Source organism: Psittacula echo (genome assembly GCF_963264785.1).
Source record: "Psittacula echo genome assembly, chromosome: 20".
NCBI lineage: Eukaryota > Metazoa > Chordata > Aves > Psittaciformes > Psittacidae > Psittacula > Psittacula echo.
In genome coordinates, this window is record NC_137756.1 from 4,876,566 (window position 1) to 4,890,982 (window position 14,417).

A 14,417-nucleotide genomic window follows, 5' to 3' on the forward strand; every position below is an offset into this window, starting at 1 on the left:
ATACTTTTATTTGTTACAGTCGTTACATGACATATCCTCCAACTCTAACTGTTCCACCAGTCCAGTGCTGGTCATTCAGGGCTGGTACTGGGTACATTTATAAATGTACCAGGTTACCTGTGCACTTCTCCCATCCTTGCTGGTTCCTTCTTCTCCCCTCCCTTTCCCCGCTAGAACTCCGTCTTCTCACTGGCCCCAGCTCACTCAAGGACCACTGGGGGGGCTGGTTCTCCTAGATCCACCCCAACTCAGTGCTCGATGGAAGGCACCTCCATTTCACTGCCGTTGGAGGATATGGCATGGATTAAACTGTAAGTAGTCAGCTGTGGTGATGTGCTCTGTTTGTATTGCAGGTGATGGGAGTGGTAGGACCCTCCAGTGTGGCTGACGGATTACCCCTTCTTCATCTCAGCCCTTATCTCTCGCCACCTCTGCCCTTCAGCACAGCTGTTGTCCGGCTTGTAGCATTGCAGATACAGGTGTGTCTGCCCTGGCCTGTGGCCAGGCCTGTTGTAGCTTCTGGTTGAGACACCAACTCATCGGTGCTCTGTTTGCTTTCTGCAAAAGCTGGGCAAAATCTGTGGAATATACACCAAAAATGAAAGAGAAGCAACATGTAAATTCTCCCTTCTTTATGAAGGCTTGAACTGAGCTCAGAATTCACCTGTTGGGACCAAGTCCACAGCGAGCATCCATCAGCTTAACACTGCGATTGAAGTCCGGGGAGTTCGGCTGATTGATGCTGTTTAAGGCTCTGACAAGCACATTAGAATTCTCTGCAGGGTCAAAGGAGTTAGCATAAGCCTCCAGCCACAAGGAGATGGGCCCTGGCTTAGGTCATGTCCATTCAACCCTACCTCTTTTCCCGTGGGACCATGTGTGCAACTGAGAGTGGAGTTTGTGCTCTTGTGCTCCTACCTGAGCCAGTCACACACTGTGCCAGCCAAAAAAAGCAGGGCAACTTGGCTTTTCAGCTGCTGACTCAATAGCATCTCCTTGTTGTCCAGAATTAAACCCAAACCCAAACATCCCAGCCTTTTTAGAGATTTTCATCATTATTCCTTTCTTATAGCAGTGCCATAACTGTTGCAGTCTTTCTGCCTCTATATCCCTTTCCCTCCCCATTGGCATGAAATCAGACAGAATGGTGACCAAAGAAGGGACAAATTTCCTAATCTAGCTCCAGCTTGCATGCTTTAATATGCATTGGCACATCCAGTTGAATACTTCAGCAGGTATTTCTGAGCAGCAGGGCAGCTTGGGAAGGAGGTCCCATAGGGACCAAAACACAGTGCTGTCCTCAGAGCATGAGGCACAAAAGGACATTTTGGTACCAGCCGACACAGAAAGAGGACAGTTTTCTTCCAGCTCTGAGGTAATGGTTGTTTAATCAAAAGCAAAAAAAGGGCCACCTTCACCTTCTCTGAACTCTTTTCTCTTTTTTAAAACCAGGTGTCAAATTAATATATATATATATATTTAAGTATTGGGTAGTTTTACTTTTATTATCCTCTTCTCCCTGTTCACTCACTCACAAGGGCTTTAAATGTAGCGAAAACAAAACATGCCAGAAAAACACATGAGTACTCATAATTCCTAACACTTCCAGCAGAAGCACTTCACACCCCATCAGAAAACATCTTCTCCTGGAATTTCTCAACCCAGGTCTGCAAGGTTGAGGGGTTGCAAGGTTCAGTTGCATTTCACAGCTAAGTCTGTAGCAACTGGGAAGTTGTAAATGAGCAGAGGTTCTAGTGACACTCACTTGTACTACCTCCTCTCAAGAAGACAAAAGACCTTTCCATTTAGGCTTGACTGTGTGTCAAGAAGTGCATTGTTTTATTTTTCAGTTCATTCTTTGTGATAGGCAGGATGATTGGGCAACACAAAGCGAGGCAGAACAAAAATGTCCATGATGGGACAGCAGAATATTTAGATCATGCCATTCATGCAGTTTCGTCTGCTCCTTTGTTATATTCCCCATGATCTGAGTCAGATCCTGATGCCATTCACAGCAGTGCAGAGTTCAGGACTTACACTAAGCTGACTCCTGTGGGATACATCTGATTTTGTTAAAGATACCTATGAGTTAGGAATCTGGGCTTTTTGCATCTTGGCTATGACAAGAGCAGGTGACACCTCTGTTACTCACTCTGTGAATTCCTTTTACTGCTGACTAAGTGATCTCAGGGCTTCTGGTTCAATCAGGTCATCAATGCCAGTGTTGTGCTGTGTAAACAGGATGCCCAGGGGACCATCATTCCCTGCAGTAACTTGTGTTTGTGATCTGCTGATGAAATCGTTTAATCCTTTCTTATTATTACTGCACAGGCTTTGAAAGAAGATTTCCCCCTAAGCCATGTCGTCTCCCCATTCACCAATCAGGAAAGAAGGGAAGGAATGCTTTTAAACCTACTGATTCCATTTGTGCTCACAGTAGGATCTGGAAGCAAAGGTCTGACTAATTTAACAAAAAGAATTTTTCTCCCCCTTTTCTGACAACCGCTGTTTGCACTTTCCCTGCCCCCCATTGATTTTTCACTTTTATATTTGAATTTGGTTTGCTGTCGCTGGCAGTGTGTCAGCCCTTTGGGTCTGAGGCTGAAAAGAGCCCCGTTGGGAGAAGTTGTTGTTTCTTCTCTTTGTTTCAGCTGTGCCATGGTTCTTGAGTCAGATCTGACACAGATGTGCTCCTTTTGAAAGTGGAGTGCAGGGCAAGACGAATCTGTTGTAGCAGAAGCCACAGAGGGGAGCAGAGGTCACAGAAATTGTGTGTCCCTGTGAACCACAGTCTGCCCAATCTGTCTGGCACAAGCCCTGCTCCTTGCTTTCTTCTATAGAGGGTGATCACTGGTAAATCCCTAAAGGAAAGCAAAGAGTGAAGGGAGAGGGAAATATCAAAAGGAAATGAGATCATGAGGCCACTGAATGGGACATTTCTTTGTGCTGCGTAGCTCTGCGTGTGTGTTTGTGTTAATGCTAAAATAAACTTTGCCTTTGCTTGCAGGAGGAGAAGCAGCATAACAAGGTGTGGGGGACAGAGTTTTGGCTTAGGGAACATTTGAGATTGCACCCCATTTTGGAACTCAACCGGGTCTGGATCTTTTGGGTGTCTTTGATGGAATGTAGCCTGATCTTTCTCTCTCTTTCCCCTCCCAATGCATCTCAGACAGCCCCTGGCTGGAGCAGCCTGAGGTCCTGCTGCTGCTCCAGACTGTTATCAATATCCTCCTGCCACCTCGCATCATCAGCACTTCCCGCAGCAAGAACTTCATGCTGGAGAGCTCCCCTGCCCATTGCTCCACCCCAGGGGACGCAGGGAAGGACCTGCGGCGGGAAGGGCTCGCAGAGTCCACCAGCCAGGCTGCCTACCTGGGTGAGTGATGGCTTCTGCTGACCACTGAGAAGAGACAGAGATAAAATGGAGCGTTCAAGACTGTAGACAGCACCAAAGAAAATCATCTCAGGCAGGAGCTAATTGAGCTCTTTAGAGCTGCTTTAGGTCTTGTCCTGAACAAGGAGCCAGGCCAGAGCATGAAGCCAGGAGTATCTGTGGAACGTTCAGCAACGTGAGCAGTGTCTGCACTGCAGCTGGAGGAGATTGCAGCAGAGGTAGAAGTCGCTCAGTTTTCATACTGCCAGAATCTAGCAGTGAAGGCACAGAAGGCAAGTCAGGCTGCCTGTCAGCCCCTAATGCCACAGCTTCACTGGCCCTTGGCTCGCTAGGGATGATGATACATGATACATGATACAGCCTGCTGCCTGCTGGTCCTGCACACACATGGTCCTTACTGACTGGTCCTGCCTCTGCTCACTGTATGCTGCTGCAAGGTAGTACTGTATTTTCTCACATATGACTCACAGGTGAAGGGAAAGCAAAAATAATCAAACTGGAGATGCAGCAGCACTGCAGGTTGTTGGGGCTAGCTATATGGGCAGAGTTTGTCTCAGAGCTCTCTCCTTCAAAGGAGGAGAACTCTTCACAGCTTCTCTGTTTCTGATTATGTGAGGGCATTTATCCAAAGACCTCTATCCAGGTTTTTGCTAGCCCATATCGGAGCAATGGCATAGTACTGATGAAAAAATGGCAGTTCACCACTGATTTAGCACCTCCACCCCAACAAATGTGGATACAGATGTGTGATGGCTGAGATGTTTTGGGCATCCCATCAAGAAAGAAGGAGGAGTCAACCCTCCTCTAGCAATTTCCAGGCCTCCCTGTTTGTTCCAGACCAGGGGAGCATGGAAAGGGGGAGATTCTTTCCTCTCCTGTGAGCTAACGGTTGGTCACTGCTGACTTTAATATAGAGCACTGGTTTGAACTTCACTGCTGTTTGTCCCCATTTCTAATGCAGTGCTCTTGTGAATTATGGCCCTTGGCTTACTGGACCATATTTTTTGTTTAGATTACAGTTTGTCCATGACTCATGCAGCTGCACTGCTAGAAAGGTTCTTTTCATTACGCCATAAATAACCTGGAGGTTATTGTGCTCACAGGGTGACTCTCTGTGTGGATATGCTTGGTCAAGATTCTTGAGGTTGTCTGATCAGCCAGGGCTGTTTCCACCCCTGAGCTGCTTTCAAAATACCTGGATTCCAGGGAGACAAAAGAACTCTGCAGGGAGGGAGAGGAGAAGCTAGAGCAAGAAAATACAGAGGAACTTAGGTGTGAAATAGGCAAATCTCTCTGGAAATAGGACTCTTGAGTCCTGATCCTAAGGCCTCTATTACAAGAAGGTTGCCCTCCTTCCCTGCCACGTTTGGAGACTGATATAAAGACAGTTGTGACTCTAAGGTTTGTGGGTGTGCATGTGCACGTGCATGCATGCATGCATGCCTTTGTAGGTCTGTGCCCACTCTGCCCCCTCCGTTCCTCCTTCAATGCTTGTAAGGGGCACGGATAACATCTCTAACTGCCCTTTGCTGGTGTGTGTGTTCCCCTGTAGCCCTGAAGGTGATCCTTGTTTGCTTTGAACGCCAACTGGACAGCCAGTGGTACTGGCTGAGCCTGCAAGTCAAAGAGATGGCGCTGCGGAAGGTGGGAGGGCTGGCCCTGTGGGATTTCCTGGACTTTATCGTACGAACACGGATCCCTATCTTTGTGCTCCTTCGGCCCTTCATCCAGTGCAAGGTAACAGTTGCTTTGGCTCCTGATAGATCACTCCCTGAAGGGAAGGTATCCTTTATTCCCCCGCTGAGACCAGAGGAACAGCACTCCTGGAGGAACTGTGTTGTTTGTGTAGGGAGCGACTTTTCAGAGTTAGTAAGTCTGAGAACCCTTTGAAACTACATCACAGGGCTTATACCTAGACAGCACTAAAAAGTAGTCATACAGGAGCTCTGATTCATGGAGTACTGCTAGTCTTAGTTCCCAGGATGGGAAACTAGAAGGCTTGATCAAGAGGGTTTGCAGGTGAACTTAATTTGGCAAGCAGAGTCACTCAAAACACTTGGAAGTGGTGTGGATGCTCTGAACATAGGAGGGGGTTGGCATGGCTGGCAGAAAGCTTCCAGAAATCTCTCTCTGCACAGAGCTGGCCAATACAGCTGACAGCCAGGAAGGAGCACTCCGCTTTCCATCTCTTGGATGAAGGTTCTGACAGGGCTTTTGTGGATGGACAGGCAGCTGCTAGGCTGAGGCTGCCAGGGCTTAAGTTAATCACGACTCTTCCCTGCTTACCAGGTAGACTAGCACATGGTGCTCCACCTTACTTAGCTCACCATGGCTCACCGCCTGGACAGACTAAATCAGCTGAGAGGAAGGAGCCGTCTCATGTCTCAGGGTAGAGCTTAGCATAAGGAAGCCCTCATCCCTGTGTACCAGTGTCAGCAAGGTTTTGATACCTGTTCAGTCAAACACAAAGTTGTCCCTGAAAGAAAGGTGGAAACATCATAGCTGGAGTCAAAACCTTGTGCTTACAAAAGAGCACGGTCTGCTGGCTGCAGGCTCACGCTGGTCTGGAGACCAGCCCCAGGTCCCTGGACACCATTTCCCTGCAGTGCTAACGTGTCGCAACTTTGCAGCTGCTGGCCCAGCCGGCTGAGAACCACGAGGAGCTGACTGCCAGGCAGCACATCGCCGACCAGCTGGAGCGACGCTTCATCCCGCGCCCGCTCTGCAAGAGCTCCCTCATCGCCGAGTTCAATAACGAGCTGAAGATCCTCAAGGAAGCGGTGCACAGCGGCTCTGGTAAGGAGGACAGGGCAGAGCAAAGGGCCATCAGCCCAATCTGGCCAGTGTGAGGAGGCAGACCTGCCTAGGAGGGGAATAGGGTAATCTACCCACACCCCAACAGCCTGCCCCTGGATCGAGCCCTATGCCCAGCCCAGCTTTGCCACTGGACAGCCAACAAATCCAGGTTAGTTGTCAAATGCATCTTGTCATGCCCATTAATTCCACTAAGTCCAAGTCCTACTTCCCAGCAGCTGCCTCTCTCTGTATCCCTAGCCCACAATGCAGCAAGCCCCTACCTACATCTCTGTGTATTCAGAGCTGCCTGTGAAGAAACATCTGTTTGTCAGCAGCAGATCTGTTTCCTCCTTTCTCCTCTTGATCTCTTTATGATTCTTCTCTACTGTGAGGTCTAGATCAGGGTCCCGGGGCAAAGGGGACACCTCTCCTGTAATCATTGCCCTTGTTGCCACGAGATGGCAGCCACTGCCTACACATGGCAAGAGCTTTTACGTGCTTTGTTTTTAAGAAAAGAAAACAAATTCAAAAGAAAATGCCTCAGCCTTTTTCCTTGGTAAAAAAATTGCCTTGTTACTAAATGCTGAAGCTGATCTGGAAAACACGGTGCTAAGGTTAAAGGAGAAAACCAGACTGCGTAAGAAAAACAGATTTTGGAGAGATGAGGTGAGCCAGGGCAGCTGTGTCTGTTTTATCACATCTGCCAACCCCTGTCCCACCAGTCCAGGCAGAATCCAGTGCCTGCTGTGACAGGAGCGCTTGGCTGGCTATTGGTTTCCAGAGCCATCACTGACTTGGATTTGGTTTTCCCACTCTTGCGCAGCGTACCAAGGGAAGACATCTGTCAGCACCGTGGGCACCTCCACCTCTGCGTACCGCCTGAGCCTGGCCACCATGTCCCGCTCCAACACAGGCACTGGCACGGTGTGGGAGCAGGACAGCGAGCCTTCCCAGCAGGCCTCACAGGACACACTGAGCCGCACGGATGAGGAGGATGAAGAAAGTATGTGGCTACTGATTCAAGTTAAACCCCCAGCATTGAATCGTAGAATGGTTTGAGTTAGAAGGGACCTTAAACATCATCTAGTTCCAACTCCCACTGAAGGTGGTTTCTTGATGCCCCAGAGGATGGCTGGGGGGGAAAGACAGTTGTCCCACTGTGAACAAATGGCCCGTAGGGGCATGAGGCTAAGAAACTAGTGTGGTTGCTACAGAGTTCCTGGTGTTAAAGCTTGGGTTGTTACATACCTCTTCATTCCCTCCTGATCTGTGGGTAGGGAAAAGGGAAGGGCACAGGCCGATTTTAGTATATGGGACCTGGGCTGACGGGCAGTCTTTACAGTGCTGACACAAAGCATTTGGCCTTGTGAAGACTGATGTCTTGTGAAGACTGATTGTCTTCTCTTTGACTCCATCATGACAGTAGACAGAGGCTGTGCCTGCTCTGTTGTTAGGATCCTGTTCCTGCAGGATCTGAGTACTTCCTGTTCATCACTTCTGTCCAGACGCTCTGACGTGGAATATGTTGTCCTTGTGCTGCATAGCATCCAGCTGTGGCTTTCTGCAGAGAGGAATGCCTGTGTGCTCCTGTCACTTGATTAACAAAGAGGAAATTAAGCTTTAAACCTACTGACAACAAAAGCTTGATCTCTCTTTCGGCAGCTGGCAGGTCCTGGAGTTGCCAGGCTTTCTGGTGCAAATTTAGAAGGAATGGGATGGTGAATCTTTTGGAAACTGATTTGCAATGACCTGAATGTTGCTTTCTCATTTCAGCTGAGTTTCATTATGTTCTTGGAATTTTGCCTTCTCTCTGCTTCTGAGCTGTCCATCACTGAAAGCCAGGGTAGAAAACTGCTCTTATGTCATCAGGCTTGGGCTTCCCCCTACTTTTTTAGCAGGGATACTGCCTTCTGGTGCTGCAGTGGTTGGTTGCCTCTATGCCTGGAACACAGGCGCCTCACTTCTGTATTTGAGGACTGCTGCCTATTCCCCAAAGACATTAAACAAAAGGAGTGAAAATGGGTGGCACAAAAGAAAAGCCTGTGCAGTTACAGCAGAATTGCCTTTCGGGAAAGCCTGAAACTTTCCAGGCTCAGCCCAACCTTATTTTAGCTGGGTTCATCACTAAACATTGTACAATCCACCCAGCATTGTACTGCTGATACAATGCTCACATGCTCACTGTGGCAAACTCTGGTTTGAGCTTCAGATTCATTAGGAGCCACTGTGTGGAACAGTGATTGCAATCTTCCTATGTGCTTGCTGCAGTATTACCTCAGCCCTGCCTTGGCTTAATGCTGCCATATTTCAGAATATCAAAATTGAAAAAGGTCAAAAAGAAAAAATGACACAAAACTTGCCCTTTATTTTATCTGTTTATTTGCAATTAGAAATTGTTGTGGTAAGAAACACAACAGTCATTTCTTTCCAGGTACTTTATACAATCTGCAACAGCACTGAAAATTTCAAGCAGTCCTGATCACAACCCAGCTGGCTCCATAGTTCAGTTATAGTATGATGTAATTGAGTCTATTTATGTAATTTTGGGGTGACATTTCAAAATGCATGTCCCAAAGGGTGTTAAAGGGTGTCAGTTCTGCATTTTGCTCTTATGTAGTTTCTATTCGGTAGCAGTGCTTTGCTCTATCATAGCAGCAGTTCATTTCACACCGGCAAAATGTCCAGTTACAGCTTTTATGCCATAAAGCACTGTATATTAACAAACAACTTCTTAATCGCAGGAATTAAGCCCTAGTGGAAGCTGAATTCCTCAAACACATTTTCCTGAGAGCCATGTAAGGTGAAATCATACATAAATCCCTGCCCCATGTGTGCTGGGTTCATCATCACATGTCTTTCTGAACCGTGACTGTAAATCTAATGGAAGTGTTCAAACTTGCAGGCTTTGGGTGTTGGTAAGTAAATGCTGGGTACACCTTTGGCATCCTGGTATCACTTGACAACTGTAAACACATAGGTGGGGGTTAGGATGGTTGTTTCCTCTCCTTTCCTGCTTTTTCTTTCTTTCTAGATGACTCCTTGAGCATGCCCAGTGTGGTAAGTGAACAAGAAGCATACCTTATGGGTGCCATTGGGAGGAGGCGGTTCTCCAGCCATCTCTCCAGCGTGTCTGCACCTCAGGCTGAGGTGGGCATGTTACCCAGCCAAAGGTAACAACATGAGCTTTTCACCTTTCCCATTACATTCACAAGAGCAGAAATGGCGCAGGTATCTTATGTGCACATCAGGGATGTGGGATGGCAGAATCAGTGCCAGCACAGTGATGCTAAATTTATTCATCCTGCAATAGTGTTGGACTAAGGGGGCAGAGTCAGAAATAATGACTTTCCAGGATGAGCTGTGTTGTGTAAGGTCCATAAGAACAAGCTGTCATCCATAGAAGCCTTCCTCCTGAATGGCTTCAGAAATCCTCAGCACTGTTGTTTTCCTCTGCCACTGCCGTGGATAGCAAAAAGACAAGACATGATTTGGGGGGTTATGCATTGATCCAGGGGACCGTACATAACCTGTGTAGGGAGTGGGGAGGAGTCCTCAGAAGCTGGGAAGTGGGGCAGAGCCATCCTGTTAGATTTACTTTGTTTTCTTCCATGGAGAAAAGTCTTTCCTAGAACTGTACCTGGCTCATCACAGAAACAGAATGTTGAGTTCAAAGATGGGATTAAATACTGTTTTAAACCAGAAATGTACTTGTTGATAGAAACAGCTTTGAATGCCTTATTCCTGGTTAACATGGAATGGTGAGAAACAGACTGGAATTTGGGAAATCTTTAAAAGATGCAGAGAGAAGTTTTGCATTTAAATGTGATTCCCCCTTTCCTTTCCCCCCCAAGTAAGCAATGTTTATTGCTTTACTTGTCTGCAGCATACTTATCCAAGGATATCCAACAGTGGACAGATGAATTTATGTTATTTCCTTTGAACCTTTAAAGAATAAATTCTATGTTATCTCTTGACCAGCCTTGGAAAATCAAACAACATTGCTCCCTCCCCAGTCTTGCTTGGAATAAAAGAAATAACCTTGATAGATGAAGGAATAGTAACAGCTGCGGTACATAACAGCAGAGAGAGGAGAAGTGATTTACAGCAGAGAAGTTGCACAGATTTTATCTGGGAGTTTTCACAAAAGGGCTTACAGGAACTCATTTGACTTTTGAACTCAATTACTTCAGTCCCTTTGTTTCTAGAAAGATTAACATGCAAGATGCATTTTCCTGAATCTTTCACTACCATCTTCAATGCATAAACTTCCCAAGAGTCACAGCTGACTGACAGCAGTGTTTGCTTTGTGCAATCCCAAGTCATGGTGATACTGAGGAAAGAGATACTGTAATTACAACAGAGCTTTGCTCTCTGCTTTTTAAGTGCATGGTATGCCAGGAGAGTTGTTTTTCATCTTCGTAGGGAAACTACAGGCTCAGTAGGCATAATCATAGTCCACAGCATCATGCCCTTTTTAGTTATGGATGCTCTCTGAGCTTCCAGCCTGCCTCACAGATGTCAACTCATTAATGTTAAGTAATATTATTATTGCTTTCCTGCTGGTAACCCAGCAGACTGCTTCCTTTCTTTCATGTTTTTCCTATGGGCTGAGAAGGCTGTTCCTGCCCGAATGGTTGAGGTGTAGGAAAGCAAAGGGATTGTGTACTGGTTTGCCAGGATCCACACCACTGCACTACGAGACCTTGTTTTCCAGATGTTTATCCTTAGAGTTGCACTAGGAGAGTGGTCTGTAGCTCATGGGAGATAGTTCAGCCCTCCCTCAGGAAGAAGTGGCTCGTGGGGCAGAGGGAAGAAAAAAGCTTTCTATGAAGCTGCAAGTAAATAGAACCGATATAAATGAGAATGCTGCAGGAAAACGGCTTTGAAAATAGTTCCTTGCCCTTATTTCCTGTGGAAACCCATCCTACCAAACTTCTCGGCTCCTCAGTTCTCAGCAGAGATGTAGAAGTCTCCAGGCAGTGTAAACCCCCTCTCAAGACTGCTCCCGTTACTAGATGTTCTCTCAGTTCCTCTGAGTCATAGGTGTGCTGTTGAGCGAGACCAGTTAACGTTACCGTCCTTTTTTGACTTTATTCCGTTGCTGTTTTTTTCCCTTGAAAACAGAGACAATCGCATGCTTTTTTGCATTTTCTTTTCCTAAATTCTTAATCTCCCTGCCCCTCCTGCAGTGAACCTAATGTCCTCGATGACTCCCCGAGCCTGGCCACTGAGGGCAGCCTCTCTAGGTACAGTGTTAACACTACCTGTCTGTCAGTGTGTGTGCTGGGAAACGAGCCGTTTCCAATCTCCCCTGTCTCTTCCCCTCACCTTTTGTTGCTCTCTCCATCTCTGTCTCTTGTGGCTCATTGATATTCAGGCCTGCAAGTCAAAGGTGTAGCAACCCACCTTCAGTTTTCAGCTTTGATTGCCAGTAACTTTGAGAACGCTAAGGGGTAGGGGAAGGGAAAAGAAGGAGCTGTAGCAAGTGAAGCAGTGGTCTGGCTCGCTAGCCTCGGGGTTTTCCCCTTCTTTAGCAATTGCTTGAAAGGCATGAGAAAGATTATCCGCAAGGCATTAGCTGGAGCCTGTTATAAGCATTAGTCTGGAAGCTTATATAAAACAGAGACATCTGTTTTTCCATTCGTCTCACAATGCTGTCACCGCAAAAGACTTAATATCAAGCTGTGTTCTTGAACATCCGCTAATAAAATTAATTATGGTAAGTCCTGTGGAATACAGTTCTCTGTGGATGCTTTACAGCAATACTTGTTAGTTTTACAGTGTTTCCAATTCTCAAACGACACCTTAGAAAGCTTGCAGGTGAACACCATTAATACATATTTAAAATTGCTCTGTCAGGACTGGAGTTCAGGTCCATTGCCCATGGACAGGGGAGTTTGTATGCAAACACTGGTAAGGCTGTGCCTTGTCAAAGGAGTCAGGAGTGAGCTTAGAAGAGAGGTCTGCACCTTTAACAGCCAGCTCAGTGGTGATAATCCCCCTTACTGTCCTGCTGCTGGGCTTGCATCTCACAACCTGTCCTCAGGAGGTTGGAGAGCTGTCATTAGTCCCCAGAGCATCTCTGTTTCCTTCCAGAAGAACATGGCCCTCACACTGGCAACAAGGAGGGTAACACACTATTTCCTTACTTCACCACAGCTGAAGAGGTGAATATGTTGAAGGGCATTTGTGTGAATGGCTTCTATTCTGTTAGCTTGGTTTTAGCTATCAGTAGTGACCTTTTGGGGTGGGGACAGGCTGCTTTGTTCGTTTGTTCATTCTTCTTGGCAGACAAATGGAGAGTTTATCATTGGTGGTGTCAGTGAGATCATCCCATAATTCATGGTGTCCTTTGTGTGTGTGAATCCTGCTTCGGCAGATCGGTCTCTCATTGGTGCTGCTGTAGGAGTGGTGTTCGGAAAAGACATTGGCTTGTTGGCAGAGGCAGGAATATTGTTGTCTGGCTTTGTGATAAAGTAAAATGGATTGCCTGGTCATCCAAGCATGTGCTTGGGCCAAAAGAGAACAGAAGTCATTCAACTGAGGAAGTTAAGTGCCATTCTTTAAATAGAGCTAAAACCTAACTACAATTGAGGAGGATGACAAAGGAGAAGGTCCGTATCTGGGTTGAGAAGCCATAATGATCTGATACCAGGTTACATCAGTGTTGACTTTGAAATGTTTCAATCTTGTTTAATGGGGGGGGTCACTCGTAATAAAGGTGAGGCTGACTTCAAATGAGAGTTCAAATGAGGTGAGTTCAAATGCAATAGTTTAGTTTGAATCCTGAAATCAGCTGTACAGTGGGTTCCTACTTATTTCTGTCGCATACATTTTTGCTCAGGACTAGGACGCTGTCGTCCACCCTGCTCTATGGAACAAAGATTTTCCTTAGGCAAAAAGGTGACCAAGGGTACTTGGGAGTCAGATCTATTGAGGTTTATTATTGTTTTCAAGGATACGTAGGAAAACATCTGAAGCAGGGACATCAGGGCTGAAAAGCCTTAGAAAGAGCCTTAGAAGACAGGGAAATACTGCAAACTGTTATGGAAAAGCTACGTTAGAATTCTGTGAGGAAGGAAAAGATGTTTCAGCTGCGTTGTTAAATGTGCAAATTGGATTCCTCCTCTAAAGGACAGAAGTAATAAAGCAGACATTATAGGAGCTTATTGTGCTGTGGGGATCATAGGACAGAATTAATGTTATTCAGGAGAATTAATATTAATTATAATCAGGAACACTAGATTTGAATAAAGCAGGCTTGGGTTTTTCTCATGAAACTTTGATTTCAGCTGGAGCTCAATGATAACAACTGTTTAGAATTGCCTTCTGAATTCAAAAGCTGATGCTTAGTCATAACTGGCATACAGAAATAAATCATGTGGAGAGTAGACCCTTATGGAAGGTAGGAGTTTTAAATGAAATAAATAGTGACAAACATAGAAAAAGAATAAAGTCTGTTTCCCTTTGTTCTATAGCAATTAGAGCCAGCCATGGAGAAAAGGAGAGAAGACAGGAAGGGGACAGCATATATGTGCTCAGAAGTAAACAGATAGCATGGGGTATACAGGGCTGAGAAGCATATGTGTCCAGCACTGTGATTTCTTGTGGTTACAATGAGAGGAGAGGATATTTTCCCAAAGCAGAAAGGAAGAAGAATGAGAAGTCATTGTAATGGAAATCTGTTGCACAAACATGTTTCCCTTTAATGTTTGTCGTTATGCTTTAGTTTAATGGTGCTTAATAGGGAGAAACAGAGTGAATTCATACTGCCAGGGCAAGTGTAGCAGCTCTAACGCTGACTGGGTGAGGATGTGTCTGGGAATACAAGAGCTGGAGTTCATCTACATTTTAACCCATTCTCCCTTGGCGTTTGTCCACTAACCTGTGTCCTGGGACACAAAGTGTGTGTGTTCTACCATAGTGGTGTGATGAGCATGTACATCTGTTTAACAGACATGTAAACTCCTTGCTCCCTTTGTCTCTGTTTTTGGGTTTTCTTGGTTCTTTCCCTTTTTTTTATGTTTTTTTGCTGCATGGCTTCTTGTAAACCATGAACGTCACTTACCATAATGGCCAACCTGACAAAGTTTCTTCTAGCCCCCACCGTGTGACTGCACTGGTTGTCATTTCTTGCAGTGCTGGCAACATGCTTCCACAAAGTTGGGTTGGTTTGATCTTTTGCTCACCTGTCTCTGTCCTAACTATGTGACACTATTTTGAAGAT

The 14,417-nt window shown here is 46.1% G+C and overlaps 1 protein-coding gene across 3 annotated transcripts in view; it reads left to right on the top strand.

The window, feature by feature from the left end:
* The window catches only part of UNC80 (unc-80 homolog, NALCN channel complex subunit), a gene marked incomplete at both ends in the record, with an annotated part of 120,051 nt that overhangs the window by 99,446 nt on the left and 6,188 nt on the right, over window positions 1–14,417 (top strand). For 2 of the 3 annotated variants that reach the window (XM_080632002.1, XM_080632001.1), the window contains 8 exons: window positions 354–479; window positions 2,332–2,455; window positions 3,170–3,376; window positions 4,947–5,131; window positions 6,025–6,190; window positions 7,014–7,193; window positions 9,222–9,360; window positions 11,380–11,436. In XM_080632002.1, coding sequence (XP_080488128.1) covers window positions 354–479; window positions 2,332–2,455; window positions 3,170–3,376; window positions 4,947–5,131; window positions 6,025–6,190; window positions 7,014–7,193; window positions 9,222–9,360; window positions 11,380–11,436 — 1,184 coding nt within the window. The remainder of the gene's footprint in view (window positions 1–353; window positions 480–2,331; window positions 2,456–3,169; window positions 3,377–4,946; window positions 5,132–6,024; window positions 6,191–7,013; window positions 7,194–9,221; window positions 9,361–11,379; window positions 11,437–14,417) is intronic. The other variant, XM_080632003.1, reaches the window with a different exon arrangement.